Source organism: Vicugna pacos, chromosome 3 (assembly GCF_048564905.1).
Source record: "Vicugna pacos chromosome 3, VicPac4, whole genome shotgun sequence".
Classification (NCBI taxonomy): domain Eukaryota; kingdom Metazoa; phylum Chordata; class Mammalia; order Artiodactyla; family Camelidae; genus Vicugna; species Vicugna pacos.
The window spans coordinates 67,390,433-67,412,291 of record NC_132989.1 but is presented as its reverse complement, the minus strand read 5'-3'; the positions used below and the strand labels follow the sequence as shown (position 1 = coordinate 67,412,291).

General features: G+C 41.2%; 1 protein-coding gene across 1 annotated transcript in view; it reads right to left on the bottom strand.

Annotated features, from left to right (window-relative positions):
* Window positions 1-21,859, bottom strand: part of SERINC5 (serine incorporator 5) — an 87,707-nt gene that overhangs the window by 15,563 nt on the left and 50,285 nt on the right. Inside the window, exons 3-8 of the mRNA XM_015245774.3 lie at window positions 13,333-13,511; window positions 12,780-12,862; window positions 11,233-11,326; window positions 5,754-5,965; window positions 3,538-3,633; window positions 1,130-1,256 (exon numbers count right to left, since the gene is read on the bottom strand). Of these exons, the coding sequence (XP_015101260.1) occupies window positions 1,130-1,256; window positions 3,538-3,633; window positions 5,754-5,965; window positions 11,233-11,326; window positions 12,780-12,862; window positions 13,333-13,511 (791 nt within the window). The remainder of the gene's footprint in view (window positions 1-1,129; window positions 1,257-3,537; window positions 3,634-5,753; window positions 5,966-11,232; window positions 11,327-12,779; window positions 12,863-13,332; window positions 13,512-21,859) is intronic.

Below are 21,859 nucleotides of genomic sequence, written 5' to 3'. Positions count from 1 at the left end.
TGAAAACATTCATTGAAGTGGGTCTGAATCAGTGAACAATTATGGAATTAATAAAAATAAAAGGCCAGGAAGTGGTCACCATGGTCCCTTCTGCTGTAAGTAGAGGCTGTCACTACGTCAGGGACAGGCTGAGAGTCGCTGTGACACAACCTTCACTGGGGGGACCACCTGCAGCACAGGCACGCATGTGATGACTTCATGCACGACTGTGAGCGCGTGCTTTATAAAACTCAGCTCTCCCGGTCTATGTCTGTTGTCCCTTTCAAGCATTACAGTTAGAAACTGCAAGAGAAAAAGCCAACCTGCTCAGAAAGATGTTCTATTTATACAAGCTATCACCACCGTGGGCTGTTCAGTTTCAGCCAGAGGAAGACTATCATGTGCCTGTGATTAGTTGAAATTTTTATCCACTGAAACATAACAAACATAACGTAAAACACGGAGGTAAAACCTAAACATGAAAGGGTTACTGTCAAAGGGAAGCTTAATCATCAGTGAAATATGTACCCAGAGTAAGAAACTTATCATATCTGTCCCTTGCTTTTCTCCCTCTGGCATCTTTTACACATTTTAAAGGTGGGCTAAACCCCACCCCCGCCATCTGAAACACAGCCTGCTTACTTATCACACTTGTGAGGAGTGACCTCGCCTCCTTAACAGCACCCTGGGTTTTAGCATGAAAGAAAAGGGACATTACTTGTCTTTCCTGGCCCAGGCACAAAATGACTGTGTATGTAGTGCTTTGTACTCTTTCCATCAACAGGAGAACAAATGGTATTTCCCTTGGATTAGAAAGTTGCCAAAACATTCTGGCACATACCATCTCTTCCTCACTTTGTGCTCCCGTGTCCGCCAAAAATGCTTCAGCAAGTAATATTCAACTGTCTTTTAAAGGGTTGCAACAAACCATAGAGTCATTTTATTTACTGCATATAAATACAAGTCAGGCAAACGAGTCCACCTAGATTTCGTGCTGTAATACTTCCTTTTTCCTTTGGGCTCTATTTTCCCTTGTCCTCAGATGGTACTTGTTTGGCTGCCCCACACTGCTAAAACTTATTTAAATTCTCCTCTTGTACTTTTAAAGTCTGCCTTTTAAAGATGGCCTCAAGTAGCTCCTAAAACTTACCACGAATATAAGATGCACCCACACGAGAGAGCAGTACCCAGTCTGGCCACCAAGTTTTTGTCTCTGTACAGGTCCTGACCGAAGTCAGGCACACAGATGGTGACATTCTTCCCGTGTTCGTCCAGAACTTGTGAAGAGGGAAGAGAGAAAAGGAACAGCCAAATTAGAAAAGCCTGCTGTACCTCACGGAAGCACTCACTCTGGGAAAATTCAGGTAGCTCGGAATAATGAAGCCTCATTACCGGGAACTTCTACTCCACCATCTGACTCAGACTAGACGGCTGCTACTGCAAAGCGCCCCCTGCCACCTAGGCAGCTTCTCAGAGCACGACCCTTGGGTTCCAGCTCAGTGCTAAAGGGTTCCTCAGTTCCAGGAGCCTCTAAGAGTCTTGCTCTTTTCAGTACTATTGAAGCAATAGTAAAAAGTACGCTTAGACCCATTTTTCAGTTGACTGGGCAGCCTCTGAACAGAGGCAGCGTGCAAGTAACTGAGCGGGTCCTCTGTGTCCATCCTCTTTGGAGAAGTGTCCAGACTATTCAACAACCAAACAGGAACCACTTTACCATCGGTAACAGGATGGTTGTGACATCTTTCAGGCTGTAACCTGGGAACCTCTTCAAGTGGTCTAGAGTTCTAAAAAATTTTGAGAGGCTGCATACCAAAGATTTCTATCACAATGCCATCAGTAGTAAGTAGTTTACTTTTTAATCTAACACAGAGTCTTCAATTTTAAACACCCAAGTTGGGTCTGTTTGCCAACTCTGCCCAAAAATAAGGAACATAAACATGAAATAACAGGCTAGAAACCACTTTACAAACATACACATTCTAAGAGTTTGAAGTTGGACTAAAATTATGACTGGTATTCACACTTGAAACAGTAAACTTAACTGTTTATGCTGTGGTTTGAGGAATCTTTATTCTTAGGCCAATGAAAAAAAATTTTTTAATTGACCAAAATATGAACTTTGCTATTTAAGTAGTACCACCCGAAATTAAAAATAAAAGTTTTTTTTCTGTATTTAAGTGATACCTACCATTAAAACGAAAAATGTTGTAACCAAAAACCCCATTAAGTTAAAATCAGAGATTAAGACTTTCTTTTATGGCTGTTTTGACTTTTTATGTATTAAAGAGACCAGATTTAAATAACTTAGAGTCAAGATAGAGTTTAAAAAAAAAAACAAAACTATATCCAGGATAGACTATACTTAACGTAAGACCTACAATTATATCCACATTGTACTATAAATAGCTGTAAAGGCAAGACCCATACATAGTACACGTGTATGCTAAAACTTTCCAATTATCTTTGCATTTGCTTTCTAAATTTGAAAACAGAAAACAACTTCAATTTTCTGTTCTAGAGAAAGGGAGTATATGTATTTAACCTGACTTATATGAGATCAAATGTACCCAAACATACACACGTCTATATACACTTAGGTGTAGATGTATACATTTACGTACACATTTATATATCACAAAAGTGATAAAGGTGATGAAATAACAGGTTTGGAAATCAAAATAAGAAAATCTAGTCCTTTACTGACAAAGTTCAGAGGCTCATATATAACAACTTACAATAGTGGTTTTATAGTTCTCAAACAATCATTGCAACTACTCTACAAGATTAACAGCTACCCTTTCTAAGCACCTACTATGTGCCAGGAACTGTTCGTATACCTACATATACACACATACTCACTGAATTCTTAAAAACCACTCTGGAAGAGAGGAATCTTATTTAATTATCTTGTTAAAATAAGAATTAAAATTAAAGAATTAAAATTCTTATTTTAAAGGCACGGTGTCTAGGCAGAGAAAAGTAAGTAACTTTAACATGAGTTACTTAAGTGGCAGAACCAGGGAGTCCAGCTCCAAAGCTCAGGCAGGTTCTGTTGTCTCTATAAATAAATGCTATTGAAGATGAACGATTCAGTCACACAGCCAGGAAAGGGCTGAGCTGGGCTCCAATCCTGTCTCCAGCTGCCTACTCTTTCCACATTCTGTTACAGACAAATGACCACCCAGAGAAAAGTAAATTAATAACCATCTAAAAATCATAGTAATAAAATAATAAATGGAGCAAAACAAAAATATTTCTTGAATATTTAAAAATATTTCTTAAATATTTGAGTATTTCTGAGTAGGAAAATGCAGATTTGGCATAAAAGCAAACTCAACAGCCATCCTCAGTCCAGGTCTTTCCTGCACAGCAGGAAAACTTGAGAGAAGGAATTTCCATGTTCCTATCTCACGTTAAGGACTTTGTTTAATAAGAAAGTCTGGACCGTCTCCCTGTTTTAATATATCACATCCCTGATATTTAAACAATAGCTCATGGAGACAACAGTCCTGACTCCACAAATGAAAATATTCATCCTGCAAGCACAAGCCGGCTTACCTACTTCCACAGGTTTGCTGGACAGAGCTGAGAACGTGAGGTATGTGACGTAGCAGCTTATGAGGCCCGACTGCAGTAACCCAGAGTGCGGCTGTCCTGGAGAACGAGGGGCAGATTTGGAGACGTTGTTTTAAATGTCAATGATAAGAATGCATACGTGCCCCCCAAAAAAGGTCTCCCTCAAATGATATTCCTCCAACTTGGAGCTCTACTCTTAGAGGAAAGAAGAGGTACAGAATGTGTTTCTCAGATTACACGGAAAAGATCTGGGGGAAAGGGAGTGATCCACTGAGCCTAACTGCTACTGTAGAGATGCCATGTTCTGCCGAGTTCTCTCCCAACACCTTATTTTGATAATAACTACAACTGAAATTCAACATCCATTTATGATAAAAACTCTCGCCGAAGTGGGTATAGAGGGAACATATCTCAACATAATAAAAGCTATATATATAAAAAAAAAAAAAAAACGTACAACTGTACTTAAACATACTGCCTGGGCTCCCTAAGGTTCATAACGTTAGTTCTTAAATCACAAGCTTTCCAAAGAAAACTTACCATCATTATTTGTGAGATCACATAGCTTAGTGGGGTAAGTAATGGATTCCGTAGGGTCTGGATTCCACATTCTACAAGGCCATCAGACACCCACAGTCCATGACAGTGGGAAAAAGCTCTTATCTGTCAACGGACAAAAACTGTTGGAAATACTAGAGCTGGTCCAAGCCAAAGAGGAAAGCTATGGGGGACTCATCATTCACGGGGAGAAGGGCTTTAATGTTACAATATTTAAATTAAACTGCTTGGATGGTTGAGAGTAACCAAGATGTGATAAAAGGGATCTATCCTTTTTTTTGGTGAAATTTTCAATCACCTGCTGACATGAAAAAATTTAATTTTACCTGGTCTCCACTCTGATTAAGTTTTAAAACATTTTTAAGTGGTTTTTTTTTTTTTTGGAGTGGGAGGTAATTAGATTTATTTATTTTCTTATAGTGGAGGTAATGGGGATTGAACCCAGGACCTTGAGCATGCTAGGCACTAGCTCTACCACTGGGCTATATCCTCCTCAACCCATGATTAAATTTATTTCCAGAATTATAATTATTAAATTCTAATGACCAATATAGGTACAGAAATAGACCCTTTTATAATGTTGCTCTTTGGCATGGGAGTAAGACTGAACCTTACCAACTAATGGCATTAAACCAAATATTTCAAAATATTATAACTATTTCAAAGGTAGGATTTAATCCAAAGGCAATTTTAATCTGAATACTAATAATGTTTTAGGAAATTCTTAACTGAGCAGTTAAAGGAACTGGGGGAATAAAAATATCATTTTCAGTAATGAACTTGAAATTTTTAGTACAGAAAACCTTTACCCTATACTAGCTGCCTTTTTAAATCACCACTTTAGAAAGGATTCAACAGGCTATTCATTTGTTGCCCTTATTGTGTTTTTCCTGTCTAGAGACCTGAATGTCCAGTGCACTTTCATCACCGGTATGTAAGAAACGTATAAGAGACATTAGACCAGGGACGTTTCTTTCTATAATCAAAGACAGCATACTGTTTTAAGATATCAGAAATCATATATAAAAGACAAATCACACCTATATTTTCTAAAGCACTTTCAAATCCCATCGTCTCTTCCTCTTGGCTTTGAAACAACCGTGAGCATGGTTGGGCTCGCACGTTTCTGTTGGCTTTGCTAAGGAAGGACTGGGGATGAGGAAGGTTGGCTCCCGGGGCCAGCTGCTGGCCGAGCAGGGATCGGATTTCCTGCTTCCTGACTCTGGAACCATGCTGTCCCCGATTTCTGGTCCACGGGGATCTCGAGTGAAAGATGAGCCCACAAACAGCTCCTTCCAGAGCCTTTTCATTCATTCAAGTTTTACACAGAGATTTTACAGAAGAGCTAAATATCCACTAAGGAGTATTTTCCACTTAAAGGATCCTTTATTTAATTTAGTACATTATTTAATAATGGCAGCATCTATCTCCTTATTTACTGACTCCATCACATTCAAATTTTTCTTGACATAAGGCATGTGATATGAAGAGGACACTGGAGTCCCACCTTTCCCATTGCTGACCCACCCGTGGTAAATTAAGGAATGACCACAATTAAAATGAGGAAGAAAAGTGGGTTTGCTCAAAGACACTTATAAATAAGCATAGGAGAAAACAAAACAAAACAACACTGTGCTTACGATCTTGGACAGGGGGCGAGATGGCTACCACCGAAATAAGCAGACACAGGCCTCCGTTTACCCCCAGGAGAATTTTGTTATCCATGCAGCCATCTTTCTGTGTATAAAACACTGCCATCAAAATCAAGCCTCCCGTGGCGATGGAGTACGTGATGAGGGTCACCAGGGACAGAGAGGCGTACCACAGCTTGTTGCTGGCTGTGCCTGCAGTCCTGTTTCTCCAGGAAGTGGACGAGAGGAAGGGGAGAGAAGACAGGTCAGTTGATTCTCCGGCGACATTTATCATCCCTCAGCCATTACTAGCTAATGCTATCAGGCCCCAGGCCATCATGACTGAGTTATCTAGAAGAGCCACTATTTTACCAATTAGGAGATACAGATAAATATGCCAAAACAAAAAACAAAAAAAACCCACAAAAAATCAAAACCAAAAACTTCTTGGCTCAAGCTTGGAATTGTCTCTAAAAATTGAAAGAATTCCATTTTTGACTTAAGTGTACTCATCAACTAAAATGAATATCCATGGACTATTCCAGCTTCCCCTTTCTGAATGTCAGTTACCCGGGACAGGCTTTGGCAGGATCAGAAAGTGGCTCTTTGCTGGAGTTCTCTATATAAGGAGTGCCCCCGTAAACACAGGGCCTGGAGGTGCCAGTCTCTTTCTCCAAGTACCACCAGGAGCTCCTGCTGATGCCCATCTTCTCTTTAGGGAGAGAGAAGCCAATGAACTTCACTCAGAAAAAGGCTGGCTGACCTCAGCTCTTTTATCCCTGCACTGAAAAGGAGAATCTGTCTCCCAAACAATGCCGAGTATGATTAAGGAGAATGTGACGTTAAAAAGAAGTGGAGAATAAAATCAGCCAGGAAAAGAGTAAAAATTTTAATGGGATTTACAATAAAGAATCTAAAAGATGAGGTTAATGTGCTTTACATAAATATTAATAAAGGAATGGCAGAAGCAAGTGGTGGTTTAACAATCTATAGAAATTGTTCAGAACAAAGAAAAGAGTTCTTGTCGACGCTAAATGAAGAGGACAGAACAACAGCAGGGTGAATGGACTGAATCACCACCATCTGCCTTAGGATTAAATTGTCCTTTGTAACCACATTCTCACAAACTTTCACAGAGACAGCAACTTGCTTAATGTCTTCACAAAGCTGGAAAGTGTTCAAGCAACCCAGCTAAAATGTTTCAATGATGAAAAAGCTACTGTAGCCAGAGACAAACAAAACAGGGAGGAAAGGCCAAAATGATAATGACCATCATATTCCTGAAACCAAGCCAGACGCTCCAATGACCAGAGTTATTCTAACAAAGAAGGTACAGAAAACAAACAAAGAGAAAATGAGAACAGAGAAAGGAAAGAGCCAGACAGTAATCGATGACAGGGAGAGAGGATGAATTAAGTAGAAAGAGGTGAACACTGCTGAGCGGTGTGTAGGTGGGGTCCAGCTGTTTCTTCACTCGTCTTTTGGGTCATGTTGCTAGTATGAGAAGGTCTTTCTTCCATTCAATTTATGCTTAGATTGCCAAAGTTAAATCTTCAACCCTAACCTCTCCCCTCAACTCCAGGCTCATATTATCCAGCTGTTAACATCCTCACTTGGGGGTCTAATCGGCATGTCAAACTCTGCAAGTCCAGGTGAACTTCCCAAGTCAATCCTCCACTCCCCAAACCTGCTCTTCCATGATCTTCCCAACCTCAGAAAATGACAGTTCTATTCTCACTGGGAGTGGGTTTGGGGGGGGGGGGGATAAGAAAAGAACTGCAGAGATTGCCACGTTTCTCTCCCTGCTCACATCCCTCACCGCCATGCTATCACCAGCAGAGGATTCCACTGGTTCCAACTTCAGAATATATCAGAATCTTACCGCTGTGACCATCTGGCTCCAAGCTACCTTGCCCCTCAATTGGATCATCTCCCGCTGGTCTCCCTACTTGCACCTCTGACCCCTTCTAATCTCTTGTGCAACTTAAAATACACATCAGGTTCTGTCCCTTTAGCACCCCTCCATCCCACACGGCCCCAGGGCCATCTCTGATTTTGTCTCTGTGCCCTTCTCTCACCACTGGGGTCAAGCCATAGTGGATGTCCCTCTGCTCCTTAAACAAGCCCAGCACAGTCCTGCCTCGGGCTCTGCCCAGCTTCCTTTGTTTCCCTCACACCTTACCATGAAAGCCTTTTCCTGCCCTGCTCTCCCCAGCTCCCACACCCCACTTTCTTTTTCTCCAGAGCACTTTCCACCACTGAACCTATAACTTACTTGCCTGATTATAAGTTGATCCCCCACCCCACTCCCGCTTCCCCAGGAGAATGTAAGCTCCACAGGGCAGGACATTGCTGCATTCACTGCTGCTCTCCTCCTGCTGAGTGCCTGGCAAAAAACAGGTGCTTAATGAACACTAGAGAAGAACTGTCAACTGTACAAGAAAGTAACCTGATGCAGCAGTGTTAGCAGAGTGGCTGCTATTCCTGCTGCTCCAGACTCAGCTGGTCCTCCTGATGACATCTTTCTTGTACAGACATCCCAAATAAGTGCTGTGGACTATTCACCCTTCTACTCTCCGTGCCTGGCACACAGTTAATAGTCCAAAAATTCTGAATTGATGCGCAATGAGAATCACTTGGATGGAGATTAGAACGATTAGAAAACGACCAGGCAGCAGGGTGGAGTGTATGGACACAGAAGCAACCAGGTTATCAGGTTAGGAGAGGCGACTGGGCTCAGGTTTGGGGTGAGGGTTAGGAGTAAGCAAAGCCCAACGACAATGGGAATGCAAAATCCAGAAAAATCTAGAAAACGGGTCTTCATTAGAAACACCTGAATATACTACCTACTTTTTGTTATTTCAGTTTTGATTCAGAACTGACACTTCAAAGCACAAAATTTGACCTAGAAAGTGTTAAAAAAACAGACAACAGGTTCAAAACGGAGTCACTTATGCCCCATGTCACTAAACCAACACAACTCAGAGCTTCACCTCCCCCAGAAATTGAATCTTAAACCAGTCATTCAGGAATCCCCTGATCAGCACTAGTCAGGTAATCCGACTGATGGACCTCTGCCACCCACTAAAGAAAAAGAAAGGAATCTTACAATATCCAACCCACCTTTTTGCGTGGTGTAACTTCCTTGCTCCCACTCCCTTCTGCCTGTAAGTCTTTTTATTTTGCACAGCTCCCTGGAGCTCCTTTCTATCTGCTAGACTGGAAGGTACCCAATTTGAATCAATTTTTGCTCCAACTCGCCAAATCATATGCCTAAAGTAAAACAGCAGCCAAACAGTGAGGGGCATTAAAACTTTCAGCTTCCTGGTGTCCAGGCTCATGGCCTTTCTATTCTACTGCCTTTGAGATCTCCTCCTTCTCAAGATCTTTACAAAAAGAAAAAAAAGAAAGGAAAAGAGAAGGAAGACTTTGGTTGCTTCGTGCAGAGTGAGATGAGTATTGTGTTTTCAAACTAACCTTGTAAGTAATAATCTCTGTCACAAAACACATCAAAAAAACTAAATCAGATGAACTTACATGAAAATAACAATATTAGTACATTTCCTAGCTTAGTCCCAATTTTAGGCAGACCAAACAACCATGAGTACGTGGACAAAAGGGATTTTGTTGGGATACTGGCCTCAAAGCCAAGACAGCAGCAAAATCAACTGTTGCAAAGCTCTTGAGTCATTCCTAGCGGGTGGTTTCTGAAAGTCTTTAAAGCAACCAAACTCTTCCAAAATGCCCGTTAAAAGTTGGCATCAATAATTAGTCCCAGAAAATGGCTTCAGAATCAATCAAAACATTAAGGTCAGAATAAAGAAGCACAAGCATTCTCAAGAGAACACAGTATTTGATGGGAAATCAGGCACTCAGTATCAAAGATATTAATATTTTACTATGAAGTTCCTTATGCAAAGTTGATTTGTGAAAATTTAGGAAAAGATCTAGGGTGACGTATTTCTTTTGTCTAGTAAAAGTTCAGAGTGCAAGAACATTAAGAATTGCCAATGGAAAGTGATAATCTAATTAAAATGCACCTCCAACTTATTGTACATATTTCTTCTGCATGACTGAGAAAACATGGTCACATAAAACTACAGTCACCCATCTTGCTTATCTTTAGGAAAACTTTGCTGCCTCAAAACAAGATCTAGTAGAAACTCCAAACAAATCACTAGGTTTCAAGGACGACTCAAAAAGCAGGACAGCATGCCATAGCTTATACATGAGCACAACTCAGATTTAGAAATCTGTATTATTGTAGAGATTAAGATTTGAAAAAAAAAAAACACCAAAACACTCCTGTAGTGCTATCTGTATGACTACTCAATGTACTGTAAATATTTTAAAAACTGGCTGTAAGCATTGGGGTGCTTACTCCAATATTTACCAAATAATAAAATGAGTGATGCTATCTTTTCACTCATGTATCTTATACTTTGATCTTTAAAAAAACCAAACCAAGACAACTATTACTGCCAAGCTGAGGAATGTAGTCAGAATGAGAAGTGTTTTGAGAGAATGTGGACAGTATATTTTGTTTTGTCCAAAATAAATGAGTCATATTCATATAGAACGTTCTGATTTTTCCCCCCCAGACAGTATAAAAAAACATGATGTCTACAAGATCTACAAAATAACAAAAGCCTTACTGGGTACAGCAGGCAGTTATTTTCATTCCTATTTTGTAAGTATAGTAAGACAGAGCAGCTAAGTGCTTTGCCCAGAATTACAAAGAGAGTCAACTTGGCCTTAGCACTGAAGTGACTGGACCCTTGTCTAGTCGTCATTTCCTTAAGGTGGCTCAGCAAGAAATAAGACAAGCCACTAATAGTTTGGCATTTCCCACTTATCCTGGGATATGAATTCTATTTTCAAAGACTCAGAAAGAGTCTACATTTTTTCTAAAAGTCTGGATGGCTTTCTAAGGTAATACAACAGGTCTTCCTAATGAAGGGGTCCTTCCCCTCTTAGGCAGTTGAAAAAGAATAAAAAATTTTTTGAAAAGAGAGAACTATTCCATCACACATTCTCTGCAGAAAGTGAACCTTCAGCTTCAAAGCACTTTTTTCAGTCTCCTAAGGATGGGCGCTTAGGAGAAAGACTAACCAAGTTTTCAGCCACTAACACAAGCACAGAGCCGGGGCTGCGAGGTGCCAGCGAGGGGGCTGAGTGTGGCTAAGTCACACCCCTGGTTGACAAAGAGCCCTAGTGAGGAGTGTGCGGGAAAAAGGGCCAAAAAGTGAAAAGAAATCAAGTGGAAGAAGCAAAGGCAGAAAGGAGAGAAAAACAGTATGGGAGAGGAGTCAACACAGAGGCCCAAAGAGCAGGCATGAAGGGAGAGAGCCATCAAAATTGTTTTGGGTGTAAGCAGGCTGCTAACCCCTGTCAGCACAACCCAGAGCAGAGCCTCTGTCTGCGAGGCAGGCACTTTCTCTGAGTCAGAGAGCGAGTTCACAGGGAAGCTTTCCATAAAGGCACATACCAGTTCTTGTTCCATTTATGTGCAAACTCCACAAGCAAGAGGAGCTGGATGCCTAGAAAGAGGAAGCCTCCGACGGCTCCCACATAGCGCCAGGCTGCAAAAGAAGACCATTCAAAAGGAGATGAGGTGACCATTCCCAGTGTTTAATTCAAAAAAGAGCAATGACTACAGGTAATTATTACCGCATGCTCACGGTACTGGTAACACATTTCATCCCCACACAACCAGACAAAGTGGCGCTACTATCATACCCACTTTACAGATGAGAAAAACAGAGTCTACATAAGTTGACAAGGTCCCAGAGACAGTAAAGGGGGGTGGCTAGGATGTGAACACAAGTAGTCTGATGCCACAGCATCCAAGCTTCACCTCCATGCCGTAAATAAATGCCAGATATCTTAATAGATGCAGTAATTCATAAAATCAACAGCAACCTACAATTTTAAAGCAAAAACACACACTGCCAGAAAAACCAAGGATTCAAATTTTATTGGGTAGAGACCCACCAGTGAGGAAACGAGGTTCAAACTGGGGGCCAATGACTCAGGTTCTACTTCTGGCTCAGCCACAAAGATGCTCTAACCTTGGATGAGCACGTTGCTTCTCTGGATTACAGCCTGTCTACAAAATGCCTGGGCTGTGCTGGTGGGCTGACTGCTAGGTCCTGCCCCATTCTAAATATATGATTTTAATGCATAAAAGGAACTCTGAGGGGAATAGAAGGCTAGTTAACGGTATTTTAGGTAAAAAGACAACTTGCATACAACTTTCTTAAGGAGTATATAAAACCAGTATGACCCTAAGAGATTAGCTGGACCCTGATATGTGAATGTTTGAGGACTAGGGCTGCTCCTTACTCACAATGTGAATGTTTTCACTACCTTGATTAGGAAAGTGAACACATTTGGGTTTGAACAGGGTTTTGAACCTGTGAAACTCAGGCTTTTTCTTTCTCTCTAGCTCATATGAAGAAGGGCCTCTTGTTTCAGCTATGATGGAATGCTTCATATCCAATAATTCTGGTAGGTTCTATCAATAAGGCATATAATTCAGTGTTACAAAATGTGATGTGAGGTAAGTTTAGAAATAGCCTGAAGCATGCCTTTCTGATCCCATTGGAGCTGCAGTAGATTTAAAGCTGCTAAGAAGCCCTGCGTTCCGTGTCGCTGGGTTTGTGTGCGGAGCTTGGAAAGAATAAGGTCTCCCTGGGTGATATTGATGTGCTAAACTGGTTTTCAAACAAGTTTTAAGTGCCTCATTTCCCCTTTAAACCAATAACCTTAACTTTATCATTTCAACTCTCCAGCCAGCAGCGTAACTAAAGGTCTTCTCACCCCTTGCCAGGGAGGGAAGGAGTTAGAGGCGGGGGAGGGGGACAGGGAGGAGAGGGGGTGGGTGAAGTGAGGGCAGGTGAGGCATGTTTTTTTTTAAGCCACAAGAAGATCAGCAATTCTAAATATCAAAAGTACCTTGGACTACACTTTTGAACAATTTTTACAAAGTGGGTAAAAACCAAATAGATATACCCCCAAATACCCAATTTGTACCATTCAGAAAGGTCTCCTGATCTGGAATGAAGAAGGCTCCTGAGCACATGGCCCCCAACAGCAGAAGTTTAAAGAACCAAAAGCTGGAGAGAGAGAAAAAACAAAAAAAAGAGGAAATGTATTTAAATGATATTCAAAGAAGGACAAAAGTCCTCTTAGAAGGTAAGCGTGCCAATCTGCGATTCTGTTCTCTCCAAATGGAGGGGAAGTAATTAACTGACTGGAGGCTGCCTTTTCCCATAATTAGACAGACTCAGCCTGGCCTCTGATTGTGCAAAACTATTTCATTGCAGGGGTGGAAGTGACCTGGTAAAAGGTCTTGGTACACGAAAGCTCTTATCTCCCCTGCATTTCTCATGATGGCACCAGGTGCTAAAATAGGACTCTAGTTCTCAGGCCACTGTGCAGTGACAAGTGTAAGTTTCACGTTCCCTAAAATCAGGGTCAACACTTTCAACGAGACGAAGCAGTCAGAGGGTCTGACGAGTAGAAAGGGTCCTTGAATGCTGCTCTGAACATAAGGAAAGGAGCAACAGTCCCCATGAAGACTTACCCGTTGTGAATGTAGGCCCTACAACTTTTACTGTTGTTGACTTTTAAGGTCAGGAGGCAGAAGAGAAAGAAGAAACAGGCCATCCCAAAACAGACTCTATACACTGCCGAATACCCCACCAGCTTCTCACAGGTGTCGCCAGCTTTAATGCCTTTACAAATGTCTTCGAAGAAAGGGATCTGAGGAAAAAGAGACAAAGTCATCTGTTAAAACTGGATAAAGAGTGGCTGCCATGGAGTGTTCTTTCAGCCCACAAGTCAAAACCCAATGAGAAATACACCACATGCAGAGGCCAACAAAGACTGAGAAAAAAGTCTCCCTTCCAAAGACCTTTCTCTTAATTTTTTCTGAATCTTTTTAAAAGATGCAGTGCTCATAATATACCACACTCCACTTTCACTTACCCCTAATGAATTCTGAAATCCAGCATCAGAATTTTTTAAAAGTATACTTATAATACACAAGTATACTTTTCTTGAAATGCATAAATATATAGAATAGTTGCACATATGCTATTATTTATATACGAAAAACTCCTGACCTTAGCAATGAAATCAATGGGTCAAAGTAGTATCTACATTTTAAAATTTCAAGAGATAAAGTTAAATTATACTCTTAAAGGCTGTGTTTATATCCCACCAGTAACATCTGAGACAGCTCACATTTCCAATCTGAACCACCCAAGATTTAAAGATAAAAAAAACCTATCTTGTTTCAATGCCCATCTTCCTAACTACTAGTAAGGTCCATAACTTTTCTTAAAGTTACAGCCATTTTATTTTTCTCTGTAAACTGGTTGTTAATTGGATTTTTTTTTGATCCACTGGATCTCTTTATTTATGCATCTTAATTTTCTGATAAATGTTGATAATGGTTTATTCTAGTCCAATTAGAAGGTTTCAATGCAAAACCTATTTACATCATCAGAATAATTAAAATCTTACAGAATGAGAATAAACAGCACATTTCTATTAATGTCAGAAAAATAAAGATTTAGTCAGTGGTTAAAAAAATAAAACTTGCTGCTTATCAGTATCAAAGTTGAACACTCTTCAGAACAGAAAATAAGTTTAAAATCGTATTATAGCCATTATTTACAAGACAAAAACAAAAAACACTTAGAGAAAAATGACACAAAGCTAGAGTTAAAATTGAAGCATTTAGTTTCTTCTCCAGAAAAGATTCTGAAGAAACAATAATAACTGAGGTTAAGATTTCCATACATAGAAGACTAAATTTAATTGGAGTTCATCTTCCTCGATGAGGATTTCCTTCCCTCAGAAAAGATCCGCAATGATTACTGCACCTGAATCTCAAACACGTTTTTCCAAATTAGTGTCTCAGGCAAAAATGCATTAATACTGAGACTGTATTACAACATCTCCATTTTCAAGAACAGGTATAAAAGATTTCATAAAGAAACACCATACATTTTGTACTCAGCAAGTTTGTGCAACTGCCATTTTTTCACATCAGATCAAGATGTAGTTGCATAAAGAGACATACTGCTATCTTTTTGACCAAGCTAGATAAAATACCAATCCAGATAAAGCACAGAGTGTCTTGTTAAAGTTTAATTTTGTATAAATAATAACTAATTTTTTAATATAACTATGTCCCATACAATGGTTGGGACATACTTACACTAATATTGCATGGGACATACTTTTGCTAAAAAAGTATTCCTTGGCAAGAGATGAAGCTTAAAAGAAGGCAGGGTCTTGTTGGGAAGGGCCAGATGTATGGCATGCTAAAGTCTGGCTCCTATCCTGTAAGCAAGGGGAAACCACTCTTTAAGTTGGAATGCCTCTGGCTGCGAAGTGGAGGCCATACCAGAAAGGGGACAGGTTTGAGGCAGAAGGATAAATTAGAAGGCTACTGGATTATTAGTCCACATTATAGATGAAGAAGGTAAAGCAGTGGCAGAGAAAAACAGAAATTCTGTGGGTAGAGATCATAATTGGTAGGACTGCAGGGACGATGAGAAAGTGAAGGACTGCGGAGGCGGGGATTGTTCTCTTCTGCACTTAACTGCTTTTAAAAAAAGCTGTTTGGGGTGGAGGGGGAGTAGAGCTAGCAGAGGACAAAGGGTGGAAGTGAAAGAACAGATCAGGAGCTTGTTTTTAACATACAGGACTGGAAGCACCGGAGCATCCCAGTGAGAATGTCTGGTCTGGAAATTGCTTCAGAACAGCAATTAGGATACAGGATACAGGAAGCGCCCTCCCCCCACCCCCGCGCCACAGGTAATGAGAGAAGCCAGCAAGGGCTTTCTTTCTGAAGGAGTCTGAATTTTTCGCTGTATTTCACAGTGAGTGAACAAACTCACATGGTTAAAATCTTCATATACTGAAGTAACGAGGGACCCCACACAAAGTGAACATTTCAGAGCCTCTAGTGGGAAACAAAAGCTGCACCTGTATGAGTGGTACCAGAAACAAGGAGGTAATATTGCTTTACTGTCCAAGCCATATTCATGGAGGCACCAGGCCACCTCACTTACTCTGTTCTGTTCACCTGGGGTTTATTGCTCTATAAAACTCATTCAACTCTCTTCTTCCCTCTCTTCTCTCTTCCATTCTATCAGCAAAGCTAATTCACAATGCACATTGCCCCCAACGTCCCCAACACCCTACTATAACACACGTACATCAGCACCTTTTCATCTACACTGGCCCATCTTTCAAGGTCAGACTCTTCTCTGCCTCCCTACCCCACACCCACTTCTCTCCCTGCCTTCTTCTCAAATCCAGCTCAGGAAGAATGCTGATGCCAGCAGGCCTGCACCCCTCCCCCGACACCCCCACAAATCCCCTCCAACCCGTCTACTGCCAGAGGCCCTTAGGCTCATGGAAAGGTGAGTAGGTGGCATTGCATCTTTAAGTCAAAATAAAAGTAGGCAAACTCCTGCTTCAAATACTAAGAGCTGCTTTATGCTCTGTGGGTGACTTACTCATTTAAAACCTTCAGTAAGTGGTGAATATTTTTAGGCAAAGAGCCTCTGAGTTGAACAAGCTGGCAGGATTTAGCAAGGGGAATTTGCTCTGATTAAATATTTGCTGTTCCAAGCTCCATCCCAGCTTTGGAAAAAGAAAACAGACATCACACACAGATTCCACACTGTGGGGTGAAGGGGACGGGCTTGCTAAGGGTGTTGCCTCGAAGTCTGGCTCTGGGCATCCAAGGACACGGCATCCGTGTTGGTTCTGTACAGACCTGAGGGCAAGGGGTTTCCTCCCATTCCTCACGCAACCAAACTCAAAGCCACAAGTTATCAGGAGGAAGAAACAGCTCACTGGACTTCCAACCTTAACTCCACCGACAACTCGGGCAAATTACACACCCTTTCTGAGCCTCGATTTCCCTACCTGTACAACGAAATAATACTGCCTTCCACCTCATGAAGTTGTCCTGAGAATTACATCAGTTACTCCTTGTACAAAGTGCTCATCAGAGCTCCTAAATCCAAAGTAGCCATTAAGCTTCCTTAGTTCTAAGGTACTATCTAGTTTATAAAAAGAACTCTTGGGGGAGAAGCCAGGCACATTTCATGAACCCTTGACTGGTTGATACATTCTGGTTTAAACATGGGGAGAGATGAACATCTTAGAATTCAGTAGATGCTCTATTCACTTTACCAAAGGATTCATATTGAAAGATACAGTCAGACCTCCATATCTGCCAGTTTCACATTCCCAGATTTAACCAACCACAGATGGAAAATATTTAAAAAATTTTTTTCATTTAGTTCCAAAAAGTGAAACCTGAACTTGCCAGGCACCAGCAAGTATTTACATAGCACTTATACTGTATTAGGTATAAGTAATCTAGAGAAGATTTAAAGCATGTAAGAGTAGGTGTGTAAATTATACACAACACCATTTTATATATGGGAATTGAGCGCTGGTGGATTTTGGTATCTGAGAGGGTCCTGGAACCACTCTCCCATGGATACTAAGGGACAACTGTACCAGGTAACTTTCAATAAGGTGAATCCTTGCCTGGCACATTCATATAGGCAGACTTCAGAGATATCGCAGGTTTGGTTCCAGATCACCACAATAAAGCAAGTATAACAGTATAGCAAGTCACACCAATTTTTTGGTTTCCCAGTGCACATAAAACTTATGTTCACACTATACTGCAGTCTATTAAGTGTGCATCAGCATTATGGGTAGAAAACACTGTAAATACCTTAATTTAAAAATACTGTATTGCTCAAAAATTCTAACCATCATCTGAGCCTTCAGTGAGTCATGTTAATGACATCAAAGATCATTGATCACAAATGACATAACAAATACAGTATGAATGAAAAAGGGTGAAATATTGAAAGAATTACCAAAATGTGAAAGAGACATGAAGTAAGCAAATACTGTTCAGAAAATGGTACGGATAGACTTGGTCAGTGCAGGGTTATCACAAACCTTCAATTTGTAAAAAATGTAGTATCTGCAAAGTGCAATAAAACCAGGTATGCCTGTTTAAGAACTGAGTTCTAAAAAAACAGTACCCAGTACCTGTCTTTCAGAGACCTAGTCACCACCTGAAAGAAAATACATCTGAACTTCCAAACCAGGGAAGACATTTCAAAATATCAACACCAGTATTAAGCTCAAAGAGGTGGAAGCTAGAAAATCCATATAATTTTCCCTATAAAAGAGAGATGCTAGCTATACCACCCACCAAAATAATTTCATTCCCAGGCAAATAAATGTAAAGAAACAACAGAAGAGTTACAGAAAAGTCAACAGGTCTAGATGGCCTGGGGCCCAGATGCTGTAAACTTAGAAATAAAGTACAGACTTTCGGGCGTGGTTCTTACAGAAATAAATGCAGAAGAGGAAAAGGAGAGTTGTGCCCCTATATTATTAAAGCATTATTTGGGAGAAATGAGAAAATGGCATATTAGCAAAGATAATGAATCTTACATTTCATTGCATCAAATTTTGAGGGCACTGAATGAAACCCAGCCGCCAAGAAAGCTTTGGGCAGCTCAGCATGAGTAATATCAAACTAGAAGAATCAGATCTGCAGGTTCTGTTTAATACCTCTTACTTGAAACAAATTCCAGTTTCAGAATTGAGAGCCTCTCCCTTTTCTAATATTCCAATTATTTTCAAGCTTTCTAAGACAATTATTTTCCTCTGTGGAATAATTCCAGTGTCCACGGCAGGGATGTCTATGTTACCCACCAATGGACAGGAGCTGAGAAATGGAGAAGGAAAGCTAAAATCAGTTCCATCCTCCCCTAGAATCAGTCTCCAGGCAACCAAGGCTCATTTTCAGTCAATTGTAACCTTTGAGGCCCTTTTTGGGATGTGGGGGCTATTTTAAAAAACAGTATCAATCAGTATTCACTTTCCTTTTGTCCAAGTTTCTAAGGATTTTTAAGAGAAAAGTCTGTATTGTGTCATTATTAAAAAGCCTTAAGGAGAACAAAAATTCCACCGAGCCTGGTTTTATTTGACCCCGCCACCTCTGCAATCAGGAACTAAATGTCCCCAAATAGTAACTCCTCAGAATCTCGGACACTAGTGCTCACAGCTCCTCCTCCACCACGAGCATTTCATCAGGATCAAACCGCCACAAATATGATTAGACAGTTAGAAAACAACTCCAATCAAACTTTAAGTAATAACCTTTCAATCTTAGATTCTGTCAGAGAACTGACTAATGATGGTTTGAAGGGCTGTTCCACAGAAGGCAACAGGGATGGAAGGAGCAGGACTCGAACTACCTTCCCTGAGGCTGGAACTGCTGATTCCTTCTAAGAAATCCTGCAGTTTGCTTTCTCTCTCTTACTGCTTTTGTGCTAAACACCACCACCCCCCCCCCGCCAAACTTTCCCCTTACATCCAACAGCTTTAACCAGGAAGGAGGTAATGGGCCAATAATCTCAGAAGAGCAGACAGACCCTCCATGAGTCATCGAGGTTCAGAGGAATGTAGCAGTGCCCTGTAGAAGGCCCTGATTGTGGTCACCTTTTCTGTTCCTTCCAGTCTTTCTATAAACCTCAAGACCTCAACCCCAAGACAGACTCACAGTCTCTAAGGCACGAGTCTGCCATGACTCCCCTTCGTCTGGCAAAGCAATGAAGCTGTTCTTTTCTACCCTTCCCCAAACTCTGCCTCCGAGCCTCAATCTGTTTTCTGGGTACAGAGGATGGTTTTGAGGCAACAGGACCAGCTAACGTCAATCTGCTTAGACAATTAGGTAATAACAGAGGCAGAACGTACAAACAAGAACCACAAGAGTTACTGATCTTGAAGGAGAAATAAGAATTCCAGCAAAAACTCATAGAACTCTTCAAAGAGGCAAGAGCAGTGGGGCTTGGGGGCCAGGGAGCAGGCAGGACCTGTGTGCTGATGTGGCCTATCAGTAAAGGCAGAGGAACCCAGGACTAAGATTCCCAGTTTCCAGCTTGGCAGCTGGTCAGATGGCGGCCCAGCAGTGGGTAGGGATCATAGGAGAGCAATTTCAGGGTGGGGAGTAATTCACTTAATGGTAGGTTGCCATTATCACAGGGAAGTGTGGGCAGATGGCCAGGCAAGGGTGCGGTGCTCCAGAAAGGTAGCAGGTCTAGAGATAAGGTAAGTGACCAGCAGAGATGGAAGGAGGCTTTCAGTGGAGTAAATAAACTCATGGGGAGAGGAATGTGGGTGAAGGAGGGAGGAGGAGACAGAGGTGCCCAGGACGCTTCCCAGGGGCTGGGAAGAAGGGGGAAGGGGAAGAAGAAACTGAAAAGGTACAGAACCAGAGAAGAGCTGAGGGGGGCTTTCAAGAAGCAGAGTGTGGTCAGCAGTGTCAAATACCGCCAAAGTGATGAGGATTCAGAAATAACACTGGATTTGGCAATAAAGAGTCATTGGAGGCAGAGATCAGAATATTCTCTAGAGCAGGGTTAGGGGCAGAAGCCAAACAGATGGCTGTAGGCAGGCGAGGAGAGGAGACAGTCAGGGGGGCTGGGTATGGGGCAGGAAGTGAACCCAGCAGGCCTTTTACCTCCACTTGCAAGAAATCTAACTGCAAACAGAAGAGTCCAAGGATCATTCCAAAATGTATTTACTTACAGTTATACAAGCAATATATAATTATATTCTTCTTACCCAAGAAAATGTAAATTACAACAAAGAAACAAACACACAGATGTTGAAAACAAACTTAGTTACCAAAGGAGAAATGGGGATTGGGAGGGATAAATTAGAGGAGTTTGGGATTAGTAGATACTAACTACTATATATAAAATAGATAAACAACAAGGTCCTACTGTATAGCACAGTGAACTATATTCAATATCTTGAATTTTGTAATAAACTATAACAAAATATGAAAAAGTATTATGTATATGTGTATATACATATACACACACACACACACACTTTGCTGTACACCAGAAACTAACATGACATTGTAAATCAACTACACTTCACTTAAGAAAAAAAAAGATGCAGATAACTGAATCCCCTTGACCGTCATTACTTCAACCCTAACCTGACTGCTTCCCAGAGGGAACCACCATTGCAGTTTCTTGTGTAACCTTCCTGACCCTTTGCTGTGTTACTCCCCACTCATTATGTTGTACAGATTACTGTATGTTCAACACATAAATCTGTTTACATCCTTTTTAACTACTAGATAGAAATCCACAACCCAGACCAATCATAACTTAGTTTCTGTGACACTAGTGACAATTACATTGTTTCTGAGTTTTCATTATTATAAACAATGTGCAATGGATGGCGTCCACATTGTGCATCTATCCACATGCAGAGCATTAAGGAGAACAGATACCCAGAAGGTGGAGTATTGGGTCATAAAAATTGATATGTTTTCAATTTTAATAGACATATCATGCCTGACTCTCCACAGGGAGAGCTTCTGAAAACTCTAGGGTTGGGGTTAACAGGGAGAGAAAAGAGGAACAGCGGTACCAACAGAGCTGCCACACACCCACCCAGGCCAGGAAGTCTCTGCTGCCCCGCCTCCAGGGTGAGCATCCCCACTTCTGAGCGTCTTAAACGGTAAATACTGGCCCTCATAATCGAGGCGGGTGGGTTGGGGAGGGGGCCCTCTGAGTCCAGAAAACAAATCCATGTCTAACCCCAAAGAGAAAAACCGCAGCTCTGGAGATCTGGACTTTGTTTCAAATGGGAAATATGGTTGTTGCCCCACAACCCCCCACACCCCCCACTTCCCCAGAACACAGGTCCGATGGAGGAGTCCATGCTGCCCTGGGAGGAACAGGGGCCACTGAAACACAGTGGATCTCTCTGGAACACAGAGATGCTGGAGATTCTATAAAGTGGCCTAAATGTCTAAACAGGCAGAGCTTTCTAGTCAGACCACTTAACAGTGGGAAGATGTGTTGATGGCCTAAGTGAGCCCTCAGTCAGCCAACTTCTTGAATGTGTGAACTTGGAATATAGAGGTGACATATTATATGCAAATCCAAATTATTTTTACCTGTGAATGATTTATGACGCATTTCAAAAGGCCAGAAAGAGTAAGACATAATACTGCTAAA